The 17,500-nt window shown below is 36.9% G+C and overlaps 1 protein-coding gene across 1 annotated transcript in view; it reads right to left on the bottom strand.

Moving 5' to 3' along the window:
* LOC136837541 (facilitated trehalose transporter Tret1-like) overlaps positions 1–12,259 on the bottom strand; it is a 22,433-nt gene extending 10,174 nt beyond the window's left edge. The window contains exon 1 of the mRNA XM_067102387.1: positions 12,089–12,259. Within this exon, the coding sequence (XP_066958488.1) occupies positions 12,089–12,121 (33 nt within the window). The 5' untranslated portion in view covers positions 12,122–12,259. The remainder of the gene's footprint in view (positions 1–12,088) is intronic.
* Between the last annotated feature and the right edge of the window lie 5,241 nt (positions 12,260–17,500).

Here is a 17,500-nt window from a genome sequence, read left to right as displayed (position 1 = left end):
AATCTCTGTCTTGATGTGTTATAAAGAGTGAAATGTAAAATCAGATGCAGTGAAGCTGAACTCTAAAGATTATTGGGATTAACTTTGAACCTTCAAGATTAAGAGAATACAGTCTAGTATTCCATTATTGTTGATGATTTAGGTATAGATGTATGTCACATCATCCCAAAAACCTTTGTGATTCAAGATCATGATTCAGTTGAAATCGAACTTCGTTTTGTCTCTGCTGATTTCATCGAATACCGCAACACACGAGGACAGGCAGAGAATACGACAGCTTCAATGAAATGTAATGGTGTGCTCTGGCATATAAACACAATGAAAGCACCCCTGACATGTGTTCTCCCTGAGGTTCTTTCAGTTCCAATTTAACAGTTTATACCGTTTTCTGTCCGGTCAACATCAAGTTATTTTTTACAAAAGAATGATTACTGACTACATTCTACCTAAATACTATTCGTTCCGAAGCTTTAGTGTTTTCTAAGCAGTCTTGCATCCTCAGGAAAAATAAATAGTAGAAAATTGAAGTATGGCAGATAGGATATACCCAGAAATGATGCAAAAAATCTTATTCCAGTTAATTTTCATTCACTTGTTGGCAAAAAATTGTTCAGTCACTTAAACCGAAACGTCTCTTCTGTATAGCATTAATAACAAATGGTGCTGTACATACTGTCAGAAGGGTGTCTTTTTGTGACCAGTATGGGAATTTTATTGGTCAAAGAAAAGGATACGAAGGTGAAAACGATTTCAGTCATGTGGATATGAGTCTAGTTACGTCCACACTAGTAAAACGTCATCAACAAACCTCGGTGGCGTATCGCAAAATCACAAACAGGTTGAATACAAGTTAATGGCTTGTTGTTAGTTCTAACCAGTACTTCATACGACGATCGAGCCTTGGCCAAAGGTTCGTTCTCCACTTACGATATTTGACGTCTTTTCAACCAGTTTGCGATAGGTAAGAGTTACGTTACCGCTGTGTTCATGACATATTTTACTGTAGTTTGGACGCACCCTAACAAAACAATACCAGGTGACTCATGAGAAGGTGGGGCTTTCAGGATTCATGCACTTTTTTTTTATACTAGATTCTATTGTTAGCGCTACAGAGCACAACTATCAAACGGTGAAAGCTTTATGGGCCACAATGTGTCACTTTTGAACTACTTGACTCTGGAAAACAAGACTTCAAATTGGCTCGTTATGCTACTCTGAAAATAACTGCAGAACATACAAGTAACAATATTCACGAAAATTACGTCATTTTTAGAAAAAGTTCCAGATTAACATGTTAATTACGCATAGACCTAACCTCTCTTTCTTTGCTGAGTGAAATTTAGAGCAAAAAAGATTTCCAGCCAGATTTTAGAAAAATATATAGTTTAATCTGAATTTCACGTACGTTGCCAGTTTGTTACTGAATGGAACCTCAGTATTGTGGCCTTGATAAAATCATACACACGTTAACAAATAGCCCAAAAACGCCAGTCACATCTACCACACATAGCAGCAAGAAATTTGCTTAACAGTTATAGACAAATTATAATAATGTGTAAAACACCAAATTATTATATCCAATGTCAGTTTGTACCGCGTGAAATTAAACATTGAAATTAAAATGTGTGGGCTGTTTCGAAGTGGCTACAACTTTTCTGTCTATGAATTCAGAATTCTTGTCAATAACTAAAAGATTAAAAAGAAAATTTGTCTCTTGATACGGATAGCAATTGTGTTTCATCTTTCCATTCATTGGTCACAGTCTGTGCAGTCGACACAGTGAGACAAATGTGTATAAGGAGTGAGTACAGTGAAGAGATGAGTAAAGTGATTGTGTCTATGATATCTAAAAGGTGTAGAGCTATGGAAAGGGGTAGCGCTTGTAGTGCAGTTCCAGGAAGGCTCTGAGGGCAGTGGGTAGTAAGGGTAAGACTGAATGGAGGTGAGGAAAAACCTGTAACAGGGATTGTATAATGTCCAGGGACAGGATAAAATCAGAGTGAAAGGGAATGTTTTCGGGAGAGTCTGGACCTATGCATGCTGGATTTGGAGAATGTGAAAGGAAGTTTGTTCTAGGTAACTGAAAAACAAAAGTAAGTGAAGACAGAGATGATGTTTAATACAGTAAATGAGAGGGAATAAATACTCTTGTGGAACTGTGTTTGGATCTGATTGGACGGTTGGAAATGGCCGTAGTATACCTGGGAAAGAGAAATGGTGAGTGCATGAATTTGTTATCTCATGTGTTAAATGAGTGGGTGGAAGAAAAACTTGATCGATGTAGTGGCCTGAAGAGAAGTGGCTGGAGGTATAACTGATCACTATCAGTGGAAGTGAGAATTAAGCAAGATATAAGTTCAAGTTAAAGAGAAAGCTGTGAAAATGTTGTTATCAGTGGAATTAGGGCCAGTTATGTAAGGGAAAGAAAGAGAAGGAGAGTTATATAAGAAGGAAGTGAGATTAGCACATAAGGAGAAACCGGATGAATATGGCAGGTTTAGGAACGTCCTGCCAGCATGCGAGAACATTTGATCAGTCCCTTTGGACAATTCATAAATGCAAATTATAACTATTAAGGATAGGATCAAAAGACCCCCCTAAATTACTACATAAATTATCCAAACTGACGGATAAAATTAAAATGACATAAATAACATTTTAAACTCGGCACTTACCAGTTTAATATATTTGTTCCGAGAAGTTTTTCATAACAAGAGAACTGTACTTAGGAGACCACATATAAATATCAATGAAAGAGGAATAACACAAGAAATACGATAAAAGCTGAATGGAAGCGAAGGATTCCTCTGTGTGATCATAATAAAGAAAATAAAAGATTGGTTATAGATATTGATCCTCAGGAATTTATAAAAAAAAAGAAAGCCCTTGGAATGTGTAAAAATATCGAACGCATCATTGTTGTAAATTTCAACCGAATTGTACTCCACGTAGGACGAGAGAGAGAGAGGCTCAACAAAATCACCTCAGTCTCAAAAGTCAGCTTACGAACTGAGTTCTCTAAAAATATAACCACCGTAGTGAACAGAAAATCACTTACATGCTCAAGAGATGGAGAGTCAATCTGAAACCAGCATTTCGTCCAAGAAATACACAAAGAGCAGAAAACAAAGTAGGGTCAGAGGGGAACATGGTTTGCCTCGAAGCTCGGGAGATCAGTTTCACGGCCGCTCGTAAAACCAAGGCTGCGCTGACAACAGGTCAGGTTGACTTAAAAACAAAAACAATCCGTCGATGAGAAATTGCATGGAATGCAGACTTACTATTGCCAAAAGAAGTCTTGGGATTGAAGTCGTGAGTTAATGATAGGGTCTATATACCCAATAACAGATAGCCTTCCAAAAATGGGATCTGTTTTTCCTTCACTTACTAATAAAAGAAGGGGTGCATTGTAGTCTAAGAAACAAGAATTTTCTTTAAATATATTTACTTAATTCGGTTTATTACATAAAATAGCCATTTACACTGCTTTATTTAGTGGAAAATTTACGGAACACTCATTCTTATAAGACATTTCCCCATTCCTAAATTCTGGCTAGGGTTAAAACCTTTGTGCCTAAAAGCAATGATTCATGCACGTTATTTTTAACTTGTTATTTATAGTAAATCAAAGCACACACGCATAAAGAAATATATATAAATGCTGGATATGCATGTATGTATGTATGCATAGAATCCTGAATGGCTTCGAAATGCCAGCTGATTTTTGTTGCAAGTAAGTTACTTAAACCAGCAGCTCTGCATTCATGACTGTTAAACGAAATAAAAAAAAAAAAACAATAAATGGGGGAAAACTAATGATATCTGTTTGCCTCTGTACATGAAAAACGGAATATTTTAATCAGATACCACTGACAAAATGAGTATCATATTTTTATGTCGTAAACAATTATATAATTTCCAAGATATTTACTATTACTAGAGTCACTGTGAATCTCCCTGGCTTCAAGTCGCGGAAATTCTGGCTGATGATGTCAACGCTGTAGATATAAAATCCGCCAGATGTTGTTTTAGGAAAGAACAATTATTCATCGTCACAAACTTCATGACAGCATGCTTTAATTCACGCTAGTTTGTTTTCCTAAAAATTGGAAAACAAACTGGCGTGAATTAAAGTACACTGTCATGAAGTTTGTGAGGTTGAATAATTGTTCACTCCTAAAACAACATCTGGTGGATTTTAGGAAAACAAACTGGCGCGAATTTAAGCACGCTATCATGAAGTTTGTGAGGGTGAATGGTTGTTCATTCATAAAACATCTGGCGGATTTATATCTATAGCGTTGACGTCATGAATTACGCAATAGCTTCTCAATTTCAGGATAGTTTGTTCCTGACACTTGTTTCTAGAACTCATTTTTAGCCAGGAATTAATGAAATCATGTTTTGGCCTAGGGGCCTCTTACAACTAATGAGTTCCGTTTCCACAGAAGTTGATACTGTCATCAGGGGTTCTAACACTACAACCAACAGAGGTGGTTTAAAATTTTTTTTGGCTATCAAGGATTGTGAGGGATTTGCTTTGATTTATGAATTTTTGGCTATAGAGCTAAGCACTGGGGCACTTTCAACCGTTCAGTGAAAAGAGGGAGTTGGAGTGGTCCTAGAGCAAGAAGGAAGAAAGGAAGGTTAAAAAGGAGCACATAAATGCTTGTGGATCTTGTGACCAAAGTCAAATTTCTATTTGACCTCTAACCTCTAGGCATACAACTGACCTTCACTTTACTCCGCACAAAGCCATCATTAGTGGATTGCGCATGGCATTTATGAAATATCTATTTCTCTCTTTCTTTTCAACGGAAATCATCTTAGAAACTTCCCAGAAATTAAGCAGAGTCTTTCTTCAGAGCCCGAGAGGCCACAAAATACCCGTCAAGCAGCCTCATTTCAGATTTTCATTAGATATCACAATTATGTGACTTCATAGAATACAGAATTTAGGCCAAAGGCCAAGTGCCAGGACCTATGAGGTCATTCAGCGCTGAAACGGAAATTAATAATAAGATTTGAAAGTTGTAACAGGAGGAATACCTCGCAGTTGCACTTTGAATCAACTGTTAGGAGAGGGTGGAAATGGAGTGTAAGATGGAAGAAAGAGAACATAAATGGAGGCAAAGTAAAAGGAATGAAAGGGGTTGCAGCTAGGTGCCGAAGGGACGTTGCAAAGAACATTCAGTAATGTCTACAGTGCACCACATAAGGTGTACTGAAGGCAATAACCCACAAGGGGATGTGACTTCATGGCTCACTGACTGTCTTTACCCCAAACTATTCATTTCTCAGCCTTACCACATTTCAACAGGCTTCCTGAGGAATCAAAGAAGAAACTATATTTCGAATCCAGATAAAAGCTCATTGACTAATAAAATAATATTGAATAATCATCAGTGAAATTGTATATAAATAAAGAAAGAAAGAATTCAACCATTATTGTTTTCAAAAACCAAAAAGAAAAAATCTCATAACGTCGTATGTTATCGTGTGACTTAGACTAATGTCTCTATTGTAGATATTGCTCGGCAGCTTAGCGTAAATAAAACAACCATGCGTAGAGGGATACAACAGAGAGAACGAGGAAATATGATAAATTCATTGTAAAAAGTGGAGGACGACCCCATTGTTGCACTACTGCTAAGGATCAACATCGGATGATCACTGAAGGAGCTCCGCCTTACTCCCCTGACAACCGGTGTTGCTATAAAGAGAGAACATTATGCTTTCCCTTCAAGTTGCTGCTCAAACCATCCGTAACAGGCTACATGAGACCATGACATTATTTCATCATACTCCTGCCAAGAAACACTTCATATCTGCGAAACACAAAGAATAGAGGCTAGGGTTTGCATTATAATATAATCCAGTGGCCAAATGATTTTTGTAAGTGTCATCTTTTGCGATGGGGAGGAGACATTCTCCACTGATGAGCATGGTAGTCTTCTTCACTGCTGGCATTTAGCATTAACTAAATTAATGTTGAACTTCTTGCTAATTTTAAATCTTTAGAAACTTAGATAATAAGAAATACAAAAATAGGCGTTATATATTCAGTTAACTTCATAAGAGGCATCAAAATGATAGGCCTAAGTAGCAATGAAAGAAATGAGAAATTACACATGATAACGGCATATATATATATATATATATATATATATATATATATATATATATATATATATATATATATATATATATATATATATATATATATATATACTGTATATGTGTGTGTGCAATTATATTCTATGTATTACAAAAATAGATGTGAAATCTGTTAGTCTAGTTCAGTATATTTTATATGAAGTTTCTCTAGTTCACAATACACATAGGATTAGTCATTCAAAAATTTGATTAATAATAACGTGCAAGCAAATCGGTTATTCTATATATTAGCCCCGCGCCTGTTTTTACCTTTTCAACTGGTTTTTTCTATACCTTTAGGGGTTCTGATACTGGCGGTGCACCTGTTTGTTGTCGGCCAAGTGGAATGTCCCCTCACCGTGTTTAGTACTGGCCCGGTGGGCGTGGGTTGGGTACCCATACGTTAAGCTATTGCACTTGCCGGACGGGATATGAACCGTTCGAAACAGACGTACCCGTGCTTTGTCTTGTGAAGATCACGTACGGAAACCCCTTGTTGGATGGATTTCAGGGGTTAATTACAGGTTAATTACACTCGAGCGCCAAAAATTAAAGGTAAATTCATAATTAGCAACCAAAAAACTGTAGAAAAGTTAAGTTAGAAGGCAGTCGCTGCCGCGGAGCTACTATATAGTTCTACCAGCAAATCTTTACAAAAGTCGTATTTGTTGATGTTAATAAGACTAATAGTTCAACTTATAGCAGTCGTAGGCCTATACAAAGTTCACACATTTGAAGGAGATGAAACAAGATAATGATGGCAGTTGGAGATGAAAATATTAAAACATAAGAACAGCGTTGACCTCTGAAGTATTATAGTAACATCCTATAATTAAGCAAAGTATGACAACAGTAAGCAGTATAAGAAAAAGCCCTGTTTAAGGGAAACTGCAGGTAATTTCTCGGACCCACCACTAGTGTTCAGTTGTTTCATGCGCTTACATACTGAGTTGCCAAATAGCACCAGATGTCGCTATTATAAGCTGTTGTCCGAAAAGTTTTGAAGTATGTTGCAAAACATTTTTGGGTAATTGTACATACATACACACACACATATATTATATATGTATATGTATATATATATATATATATATATATATATATATATATATATATATATATATATATATATATATGTGTGTGTGTGTGTGTGTATATATGCATGTGTATAGAAGACAGGGAATAATACGAGATACACCAGGGTGGGTTGCCATTGGTAGAAGAGGTAGAGATAGGCCAAAGGAGACTTGGTTGAGGACAATGAGGCGGGAAGCAGGAGACGAGTGTTGGGAAGATCTTGAGGAGTTAGCCCAGGACAGAATGTGGTAACGTGAGTTTGTCAAGGCCCTATGCATCCGCGTGGTTGCCACCGCATTATGATTGATTGATTGATATGTATATTTTATATGTATAAATATACATACATTCTTACAGGGGTAAGCAACCCACTTTCTCTTTTGAATTAGATTACGAATACAAAATTATCTAGTACTTATTAATTGTTTGAGTTAAAGCGCATAAAGATAGTAAAGTTCAATGTTCAATTACTGAAGAATCCAAACCTATATTAAATTTTTTTGTTTTGTGTTGAACTCAAAAATCCAGATGACTGGTTTGGATTTGTTAGTATTGGTGAAAATTGAATTTTTAAATCTCGTTAATTGCCATGTCACTATCTTTTTGTGCTTTAACTCAAACAATTAATAAACATAAGAGAATTTTGTTGACTTCACAGGGTAATGTATTCTTAATCTAATTTGATAAAGTGGGCTGGTCCTCCCTGTAAGAATGCATGTTTGTGTATTTGTGTATATGCATTATATGCATATATATTATATATATATATATATATATATATATATATATATATATATATATATATATATATATATAGTATAGTACATGTGTATATATGTGTGTCTGTGTGTTGCGCATATTAGGCCGCCTTCTCTGACAGACGTGGGTGTTAAAAATTCCTAAATTTCCCTAATGATCACCTTCTAAATTTAGGTTTATCCCATTAGCGCCAGTTACATTCCTGACCGGGCGCTTTTAATTTATGACACAAACAAAAACACGACTAAGCAAAAGATTTAAACAAGTAAAAAATGCTCCGAAGTTTCTTCGGAGCAATCGAGTTTTCTGTACATCGCATAATCAAGGCCACCGAAAATAGATCTGTCTTTCGGTTGCCTTGGTACAATGCTGTATGAGCCGCGGCCCATGAAACTTTAACCACGGCCCGGTGGTGACCTGGCCTGTATAGTTGCCAGATGCACGATTATGGCTAACTTTAACCTTAAATAAAATAAAAACTACTGAGGCTAGAGGACTGCAATTTGGTATGTTTGATGATTGGAGGGTGCATGATCAACACACCAATTTGCAGGCCTCTAGCCTCAGTAGTTTTTAAGACCTGAGGGCGGACAGAAAAAAGTGCTGACGGATAGACAAAGCTGGCACAATAGTTTCTTTTCAGAATAATAAAACGGCCACATCTTATTTTTGGATGATCAAATTCAATGATGATCCAGCCGTGTTCAGCCTAGCTTGCAACTGGTACATCAGCAGCAGCGTGACAGGTTCCTCATAATTTTGCTCCACTCTTTAGATCATCCTAGTGGCATTTTTGGTTGGATTCGCTCTAAACCAGTCGACTGACTCATATGATTATACAGCACAGGTAGGTTCAAGTTAATCTGAAGTCTTTATTAATAAGTCTAGTTTTTAAATTTTTTATTTCTTAAGAGCTGGCGGCCACGTGCAGTAGATGTAAGGTTTTAGTTGTCTGTTTTACTCCTTGCTCTTGGGTTTTCGTTTGCCTCTATCCCTTTAGTTTAAGCTGGCCTTATGCCAGCACGGGTTCTTGCTCTTGGGCAACCCGCACTCATTCGCTTGGCAATGACAGTTGGATTCCAGAGAGCTGGATGGTCACATCTGATACAACGTAATCCATTTATTGGCTTATGGTACTGGAACAGGAATTGGAATATAAAATGTAGGCCAAAGGCCATGCGCTTCTGGCCTACGAGGCCATACAACGGTGAAAATAGTGTTGAAACAATTGTTAGGAAATGGTGGAGGGGTGGAGAGAAAGCTGGAAGAAAGAATAAGAACGGTGTTATAGTAAAAGTAGTTAAAGGGGTTGCGGCAGCTAGGGGCCGAACGGACGCTGCAAAGAACCCTAAGTAATACCTAGTACAGTGCACCTGACGGCACTACCCGCCTACGGGGTGGCTTTTGGTATTAATTCTGCGTCCTTGGAGTGCCTAATGACAGTGATCTGGAAGTTTGACCTTCAGAGAGATGTAGAACAGTTGCGCCATCATGATGAATATGCGCTCAGATAAAATTGTTGACGCCCATTTGAGACGTCATAAAATTTTTTACCCAAAAATTCTCTCTTGTGTATCATTAACTGTGAACTACGTTACATTTTTCCACTCTGCATATGATCATCTTTCCTTTAAAAGGATCGTACAGTACAGCCAATACAAGACATTTGCTTTTCTCTCTCTTTCTTACTAATATTATGCTGCAATTGCGTGAGTGGGAAGTCATGTCATTTTAGCTCGGCCCACTACCGCAGCGAATGGATGTCGCTCTAATTTGGGATCGTAACACTTGCGGTTTCATTCATATTAATAACTACTGCTAATTAGGTCACGTTTGCTTCTCTATTTAGCGAAAGAAGAAAACGGAAAAACGGACGTGAGTATTGAGAGGTCCACACCATTCGTAGAACTTCTATCTCTCTCTCTTTTATGAACATAAATTACACACACACATATACATATATATATATATATATATATATAGTACATATACAGTATATATAATATATACATACACATACATCTAAATAAGGAACCACCACGATAACTGTGCGTATCAAGTCCACGAGGAGAGTGGTTTCTGCAATCTTTCAACCTAACCTGCAAAATATCTTTCTATACTGGTCGAGTGAGTCTTGGCGACCTTTTGAATTATCATTTTGAAATCCTCTTCCAACACAACATTTTATCTTTCAGTTCTTTTGATGATTTTCACTCATTTTTAAATCAAGATCTCGTAAAAATCCCAGACCACAATAAAATCATAAGGGCAGGTATCTACGAGAATAAATTCAATCTAACTTGTTAATTTTCTGTAAAAGAAAACTATTGAGATGTCTATTTTTCTGTCCGCCCTCAGATCTTAAAAACTACTGAGGCTAGAGGGGTACAAATTGGTATGGCGATCTTCCACCCTCCAAGCATCAAACATACCAAATTGCGGCCCTCTAGCCTCAGTAGTTTTTATTTTATTTAAGGTTAAAATTACCTACGCTCATGCGTCTGGCACAGCTATAGGTGCCAACAACACAGGCCACCACCGGGCCGTGGCTGAAAGTTTCATGGGTCGCGGTTGAGAGTTTTATGGGTCGCAGCTGAGAGATTCATACAACATTATACACTGTTAATGGCAGTCAATACACAGTGAAAAATTCATGACAGTGTGCTTAGGTTTGCTCGAAGCTGATTTATCTGTTAAAGTCCCTTATGGTCCTAATTTATGAAAATGTTTTAAAAGTAGCACGAGATGCGTACATAAGACTAATATAAAAAGATCAGGCACATGTGGTTTTAAATTTTTTTTTTTTGCAATTAGGAATTTTAGTCACAGACCTAACAACATCACATATTCACAATCAATGAAATTTGAACCAGACGGAGACGATCTTGCACACTGTAATATGTTACAGACATACACGTACACATATAATTGTTTGAATTCAAATTTCACTGTACGTTTAAACAAATAGCCTACGTACACAATTGACAGACCTGGGTTCGACCCTGATGTGTCAGAAATTTATTTCTGTTCTACACGTGATTGTGTGTTGATTGTTTCTAACATATACACACACACACACACACATATATATATATATATATATATATATATATATATATTTATATGTAAATTGTATATACATACATACATACATACATACATACACACACACACACACACACACACACACATATATATATATATATATATATATATATATATATATATATATATATATATATATATATGTATGGGTGTTTATGGGTGTTGCATGTGCATGCGTGCGTGTACCCTTCTGCGGAGGGCAGTAACTCATTCGGCATACCTTGCTCTTCTACCACTTACGTCGAACAATGACTGGTAAGGTCAGTGACCTAATAAGGAAGCCACCTGTCATCAGACATATGTAAGTGCATATCATGAGCCGCCGTTTGTGTATACTTCCACAATCAAGATTCTTGTTCGCCTGGCAGTACTTCTCAATATGTGCATCGTGATCTCTAATCGCTAAGCTAAGCTCGTTTAGCCAGCTGAATTTTGCCGAGCGTTGAAGCTTCGTCGGCATCTCGATTTGGAATGAAACAGTAAACAAACGCTGGCTCATTGACAGGGCGCATGCGTTCCACGTCTCATAAGAATTCGTAGCTTAATATACGTTCCCATATCTGAAACCACCTCTCTTTTTAAAAGCAACAAGGTGGAGGATCACTGAGTAACGTGGGGTTTGAAACCTTTCACCATACGAAAGTGCTTCAGAGTTTCATTTCAATTAGATTAAAGATTATTCTATCAAAGGATTGTCACGAATGCACTCGTTAATATAAGCGTATGTTCTGATACCTGTATCAGGTAGGAGAAAAAAACACTAAAATAATATTTCAAAAGTGAGGAGCACCAAAACTCGATTATTATTTCATCTTCGGTGTAACTTATAGTTTTGCTTATCACGCACCGGACAAGTAAAGGGTCTTAAAAACGAAAAAAAAAAAAAAAAACTATTAAAAACTTCCACACAGATTTCGATGAAAAAAAGAATAACGCTTGTTAACGGTTGTCGGGCCGTTCCGACGGCCCACCTCTCAGAATCTCTCCTTACCTGACGCGCTGAGGAAGAGATAGGTTTTTCCATGACTGTTCCCTTGATCGGACATGGGCAAACAAACAGATGGAGTCGCAAATGGAATGTTGTGTCTATCGCGTGACGGGAGTAGGAGCTGTTGCCATTGCTTGCTCCAACAGACGACTGGAAATAACCAGAGATTCTTGCGTTCGATGCTACCTAATGGTGTGTTAACGTCAGTGTCCCGCGCTGCAAAATCATTGGTTATTGAATAACCTTGTCTGCCCAATCATCTTGTAGGTCCCTTTCCGCACTGCTCGACCATTGGTCGAATGACACTAGCCAACCAATCAACTTGTGGGACTTTTGTTGTTTACATTCTGTTTTATTACCTTTTCGTAGAAGACATTATTTTTTCAGTAAGCGTTATTAACTGAGTGATTGTGAAATTCAGATAACTTCTCTGGGTACAATACAAAACATGCGAGATGGTTTTGGAAAAGGATTTTTAGTTTTGTCTGGAAATGAAAAGACATATTCGTCATTGAATAAACAACTAAATAAATGCTCAAGTTAGCTATTAATAATAATAATAATAATAATAATAATAATAATAATAATAATAATAATAATAATAATAGTTTATAGTTATATATATATATATATATATATATATATATATATATAAAAGATGTATGTATGTATGTATGTATGAAAAAAAGTATGTATGTGTGTGTGTGTATGTTCCAGTATAACTCTGAAACGCATTGAGCAATTTCAACCAAATTTGATATACATATGACTTACTATCTGGGGAAGACTACTGAAGATATCACTGGCACCAAAGGTTGTTTGAGTGGGAAGGGGGTGGCATGTAAAAATAACTGAAAATGACAGATATTAGTGTCTAATCCATAGTTGCTGAGGTCACTGAGATGAATAGTGACACTCCCGATGCCCTTTATGTCTGAGTTCAGCCCCAGTAGGAAAGGGGGTGAGAAAGTGGGAAGGGGGTGACATGTAAAATTAATCGAAAATGCAGATATCAGTGTTTAATCCATAGTTTTCAAGGTCATTGGCATGAATAGTGATGCTCCTGATGCCCTTTAAGTACAAGTTCAGCCCCGACTGGGAGGAGAAAGAGGGAAAGAGAGAGAGAGAGAGAGAGAGAGAGAGAGAGTGTTGGCGAGAGAGAGAGTTTGTCGGTTGTCATTCAGAGTTTTCCCGGGCAGTGCCGGGTTGGTCAACTAGTAATAATATAATAACAATAATAATACCGCTCTTTTTCTTAGGTTCTCCTAGCAATGGAGGTCTTACGCATCTGGTTTACATCAAGTCCCTAGATTTTCTGTCCCATAAGAATTTAAGCATATATATACAGTATATATAGTGTGCGTGTATATATTATACATATATATATGTATATATTATATATATATATATAGTACACACACACACATATATATATATATATACATACATATATATATATATATAGTATATATATATATATATATATATATATATATATATATATATATATATATAGGCCTATATATAGATAAGGCACTTGCACAAGAACAATTAACTTTTAATTTTATGTCCCAACTAACAAAGATTCATTGACACTATTAAAGCACCACTAACTATACTGCCTCAGTTGGCAGACGTACTGAATAAATCGGACTAGATTTATGAACGATTATTGTCAAGGCATTTCAATCCGATATTTCATTTCAGCCGCTGGGATATCCGTAGATATTTCCTTGGCACCATATTGATTTTAACTTTTCATAAATATAATTATATATATATATATATATATATATATATATATATATATATATATATATATATATATATATTCTAGACTCTTTTCTTTCATGCTGACTATAGCGCACAACTTTGCACTTGTCTTCCGTAATTCCTTAATTCAATATCTCTCTTAACCGGCAGAAATTTTCTCATTGCAATTCCTTCGGTATCACCTTTATTTATATATATATATATATATATATATATATATATATATATATATATATATATATATATATATATATATTTTATAACTTCTGAGCTGTTTTACTTCAATTTTAAGTCTGTGTGTTATTTTATGCCCCTACGCTTGCGGCACTGCTCAGTTTGCGGACGCTTCCTTCGAGGAACTGATGAAGATAATAACCGCAATGGCGGCATTTAAAATGGTTGTATAGTTCGCACGCACCACTTACTATAACATTTCGAATTCAGTGTTTTTTTAGAGACATTGTTTAGGGTGTGTAAGCCTTGTGAAAAATCGTATGGAATCAGTCGATGTCTGTAACTCTATTGCTGATGTGACTTAAGTACTAATAGGCCTATACCTTGATATATTATATTCCTGTTCATGCTAATAGAAACAGTGAGAATATTAAGTAATACAATATTATCGCCTTTGCCCAGTGACGTAAATATTATCATTCAAAAATTCTGAGAAGAACAACAGCTTGAATGTTGAGAATGATTAGCAACGCACAAAAATGATAAGAAGAAAAAGCGATGGTTCAGAAGAGAAAGAGAAGAATTATAGGAATTCAAGAAATCAATGATTAAAATAGACAAGTCTGGCCATAGCGTCAATGCTTTGACGTTAATAAAAACCACTAGTAATTTCTAGTTCTTTTCAGCTGAAAACCGACTGAAATGTCTTTTGTTTTTTTTTTCCTTGTAGCTCTCGGCTTTCTCAGAAAATGAGGGTTCTTGGCGCCGCGGAGCTCCCGTCATTGACAACTGTTTTGTCCTTGCTTAGAATTCACTCACCGCGGTTTCACTTTCTCTTTTTATGTATAAGATGGCCAAGGTCGCGGGACAAGTTTTTTCTTTCCATTTCAAATGCTAATAGATGCTAATGGATGAAATATAACGCTCGTGGTGACACTCGGTGAAACTAGGTCACTCGTGTATTTTTTGTGTTGTGTCTTCCCCAAATCCCCACTTATCTCCAGTCTCCTTTTGCATAAGTTTCTGGCGTCAACCCTGGACACCTGGCGGATGACCTCGGTTAAAAACCAACAGGCAACGGCAAGGTCATTACCCTTAGTCAGCTAGGAACTACGCGCTCAAGGAACGGGGTGTCCTGTAGTATAATTAGCAACTGAATCATCCATGGACTCTGCCGCGCAAATGCAGAGGGGGCAGTGCCGTTAGTGCACCTCATTCGGTGCACTGTAGGCATTACTTAAGGTTCTTTGCAGCGTCCCTTCGGCCCCTAGCTGCAACCCCTTTCGTTCCTTTTACTGTACCTTCTTTCATATTCTGTTTCTTCCGTCTTACCTTCCACCCTCTCCTAACAATTGATTCATAGTGCAACTGCAAGGTTTTCCTTCTGTTACACCTTTCAAACCTTTTTACTGCCAGTTTCCGTTTCAGCGCTTTGGCCTAAATTCTATATTCAGTTCAATTAAATTTAACCTATATATGACTGTACAAATTTATTTGCTAATTAAAACCTGAGCTGTGAACAGCTAATTACATAATAAGTTCACTGTTAAACATAATTGAAACTGAAAAAAATTTCGGAAATACAGTACTCGTTTAAAAAGAAAAATATTCATAAATATACTGAGGGAAACAAGGAACTGTAAAGAACGTGTGATTGTCAGCATCAGATAATGTGAAATTTTTAACACAAATAGAACTTATGGAGGCATTTCTCACCGATACTCTCTTTGGCAAAAACGTTGGTGATGACAGAAGGTTTTTTAACAACAGAGGAGCAATTGTAAATAACTGACGTTGGCAAGTGGGAAACAAAAGCGCATGCAGTAATATGAGGTTTGATGAAGGAATGTGATAAGAGAAAGAGGAAAAGAATAGACCGGTTATTATTTGAAGCGCTGTATTTGACGATGTTTTGGGAGCGGCCACTCCACTGGAAGCAGATACGGATTTACATTGAGGCTAATGAGGCTGCAGCCTCAGGCCCCGGGTACTGAAGGGGCCCACCGATGAGGTGATGATTAAAAATAAATCAATAAAATAACTAGCAATAGTACATTCACGAGACTTGGCAACCCTGACCTGTGTACGCGTTCAATTCATGTCAGCTGGGTGCAGCAAATATCAATGATTTCCGTAGCAGAAAAGAAAACCAAGAGTGTATCATTGAATTGATTATATATCGAATGCTCTTGCAACACGAGTTGAAAGAAGTCTTTCCGAATGTTGAAACAGCGTACCGCTTGTATCTGTGTTTCATGGTGTCAAACTGTAGTGGAGAGCGTAGCTTTTCGAAGCTTAGACGGAAGGAACAGCGTCTAAACATGCTGTCAGTCATGTACATAGAGACCAGTATTTTGCGAGAGTTAAACTTTCAAGATGTAGTGAGAGATTTTGCAAACCAGAAAGCTAGGGAAGTGAAGTTCCTTAAGTAGGCATTAACTTGCACCTGGAAAGATGACTTTTATTTCCTTACTGTTCACAATTTTATTTGTTTGTATTTCAGGAAAATACAATAGCAACAATCAAATAATAGCATTTTTTCATGTTGAATTTGTTATGGAAATATATACAATAAATATTAGTATTTTCATGGAAACATGAGACCAGAGTTTATAAAATGTAAGTGATGCCATCGATTTTCTGTAACTACTTACCTACGACATCGGCAATACTCGTCTCATATGTAAATTATACAATCAAATATGAATTGTTCAATCTAATATTTTCATTGTTTTTCTGTTGCTCAACTTTGTAATGGAATTACCTCTTTTTTAATACAGTATGATACAGCATAATAGATCAATTGTTTCAATATAAATTAAACGCAGAACCTGCCGAAACATGACACTAACTACTACTGTTCATATCGAAACATGTACTAAAACAAAATATGATAAATGTGTACGTGTCTGTTAACAAGGCCCCTGACCTGAAATAGCCTCGGGCCCCAAGTACTGCTAGTCCGCGCCTGACTGGAAGAGGTTGCTGAACGCAATCAGAGAACAGAATGGACTAGGTGGAGGATGGAAACATGTAACGCTGAAAGGAATAATATGCTGAAACGGTACTTCTAGGCAACAGGAGCGAATGGTGAGTAAAATACAATATGAAGGGAAAGCAGGATCAAGGGAAAGTGAGAGCTGTAAGGTAGGTGAATATAAACAGGGTAAAAATAACACGCACTTTTTATGGAAATAGATGAAAACTTTGACGAATGTCAGTGCATACAGATATTAGTAAGGTGGATGAACTAAGGATGACGAAGGGCTAGAGGAAGAGATGAGAGAGGTAGATGACTGTAAGGGTGAGTAGGTCTCTACAGCAGTGTAGTCTGTGAGATGGACTTATCTGATTTATAATAACCTACTTTTCTAATGATTTCCTTCTCTGTGGGGGAGGGGTCACTTAATAAGTGCCCTATGTTCATTTCACCAAAGGGAGGGTGTAGACGCACTCGGGAACGTTTTC

The sequence above is a fragment of the Macrobrachium rosenbergii genome, chromosome 59 (assembly GCF_040412425.1).
Source record: "Macrobrachium rosenbergii isolate ZJJX-2024 chromosome 59, ASM4041242v1, whole genome shotgun sequence".
Taxonomy (NCBI): Eukaryota; Metazoa; Arthropoda; class Malacostraca; order Decapoda; family Palaemonidae; genus Macrobrachium; species Macrobrachium rosenbergii.
Note: the sequence above shows the minus strand (reverse complement) of the source record. Positions and strands in the feature narration are given on the sequence as shown.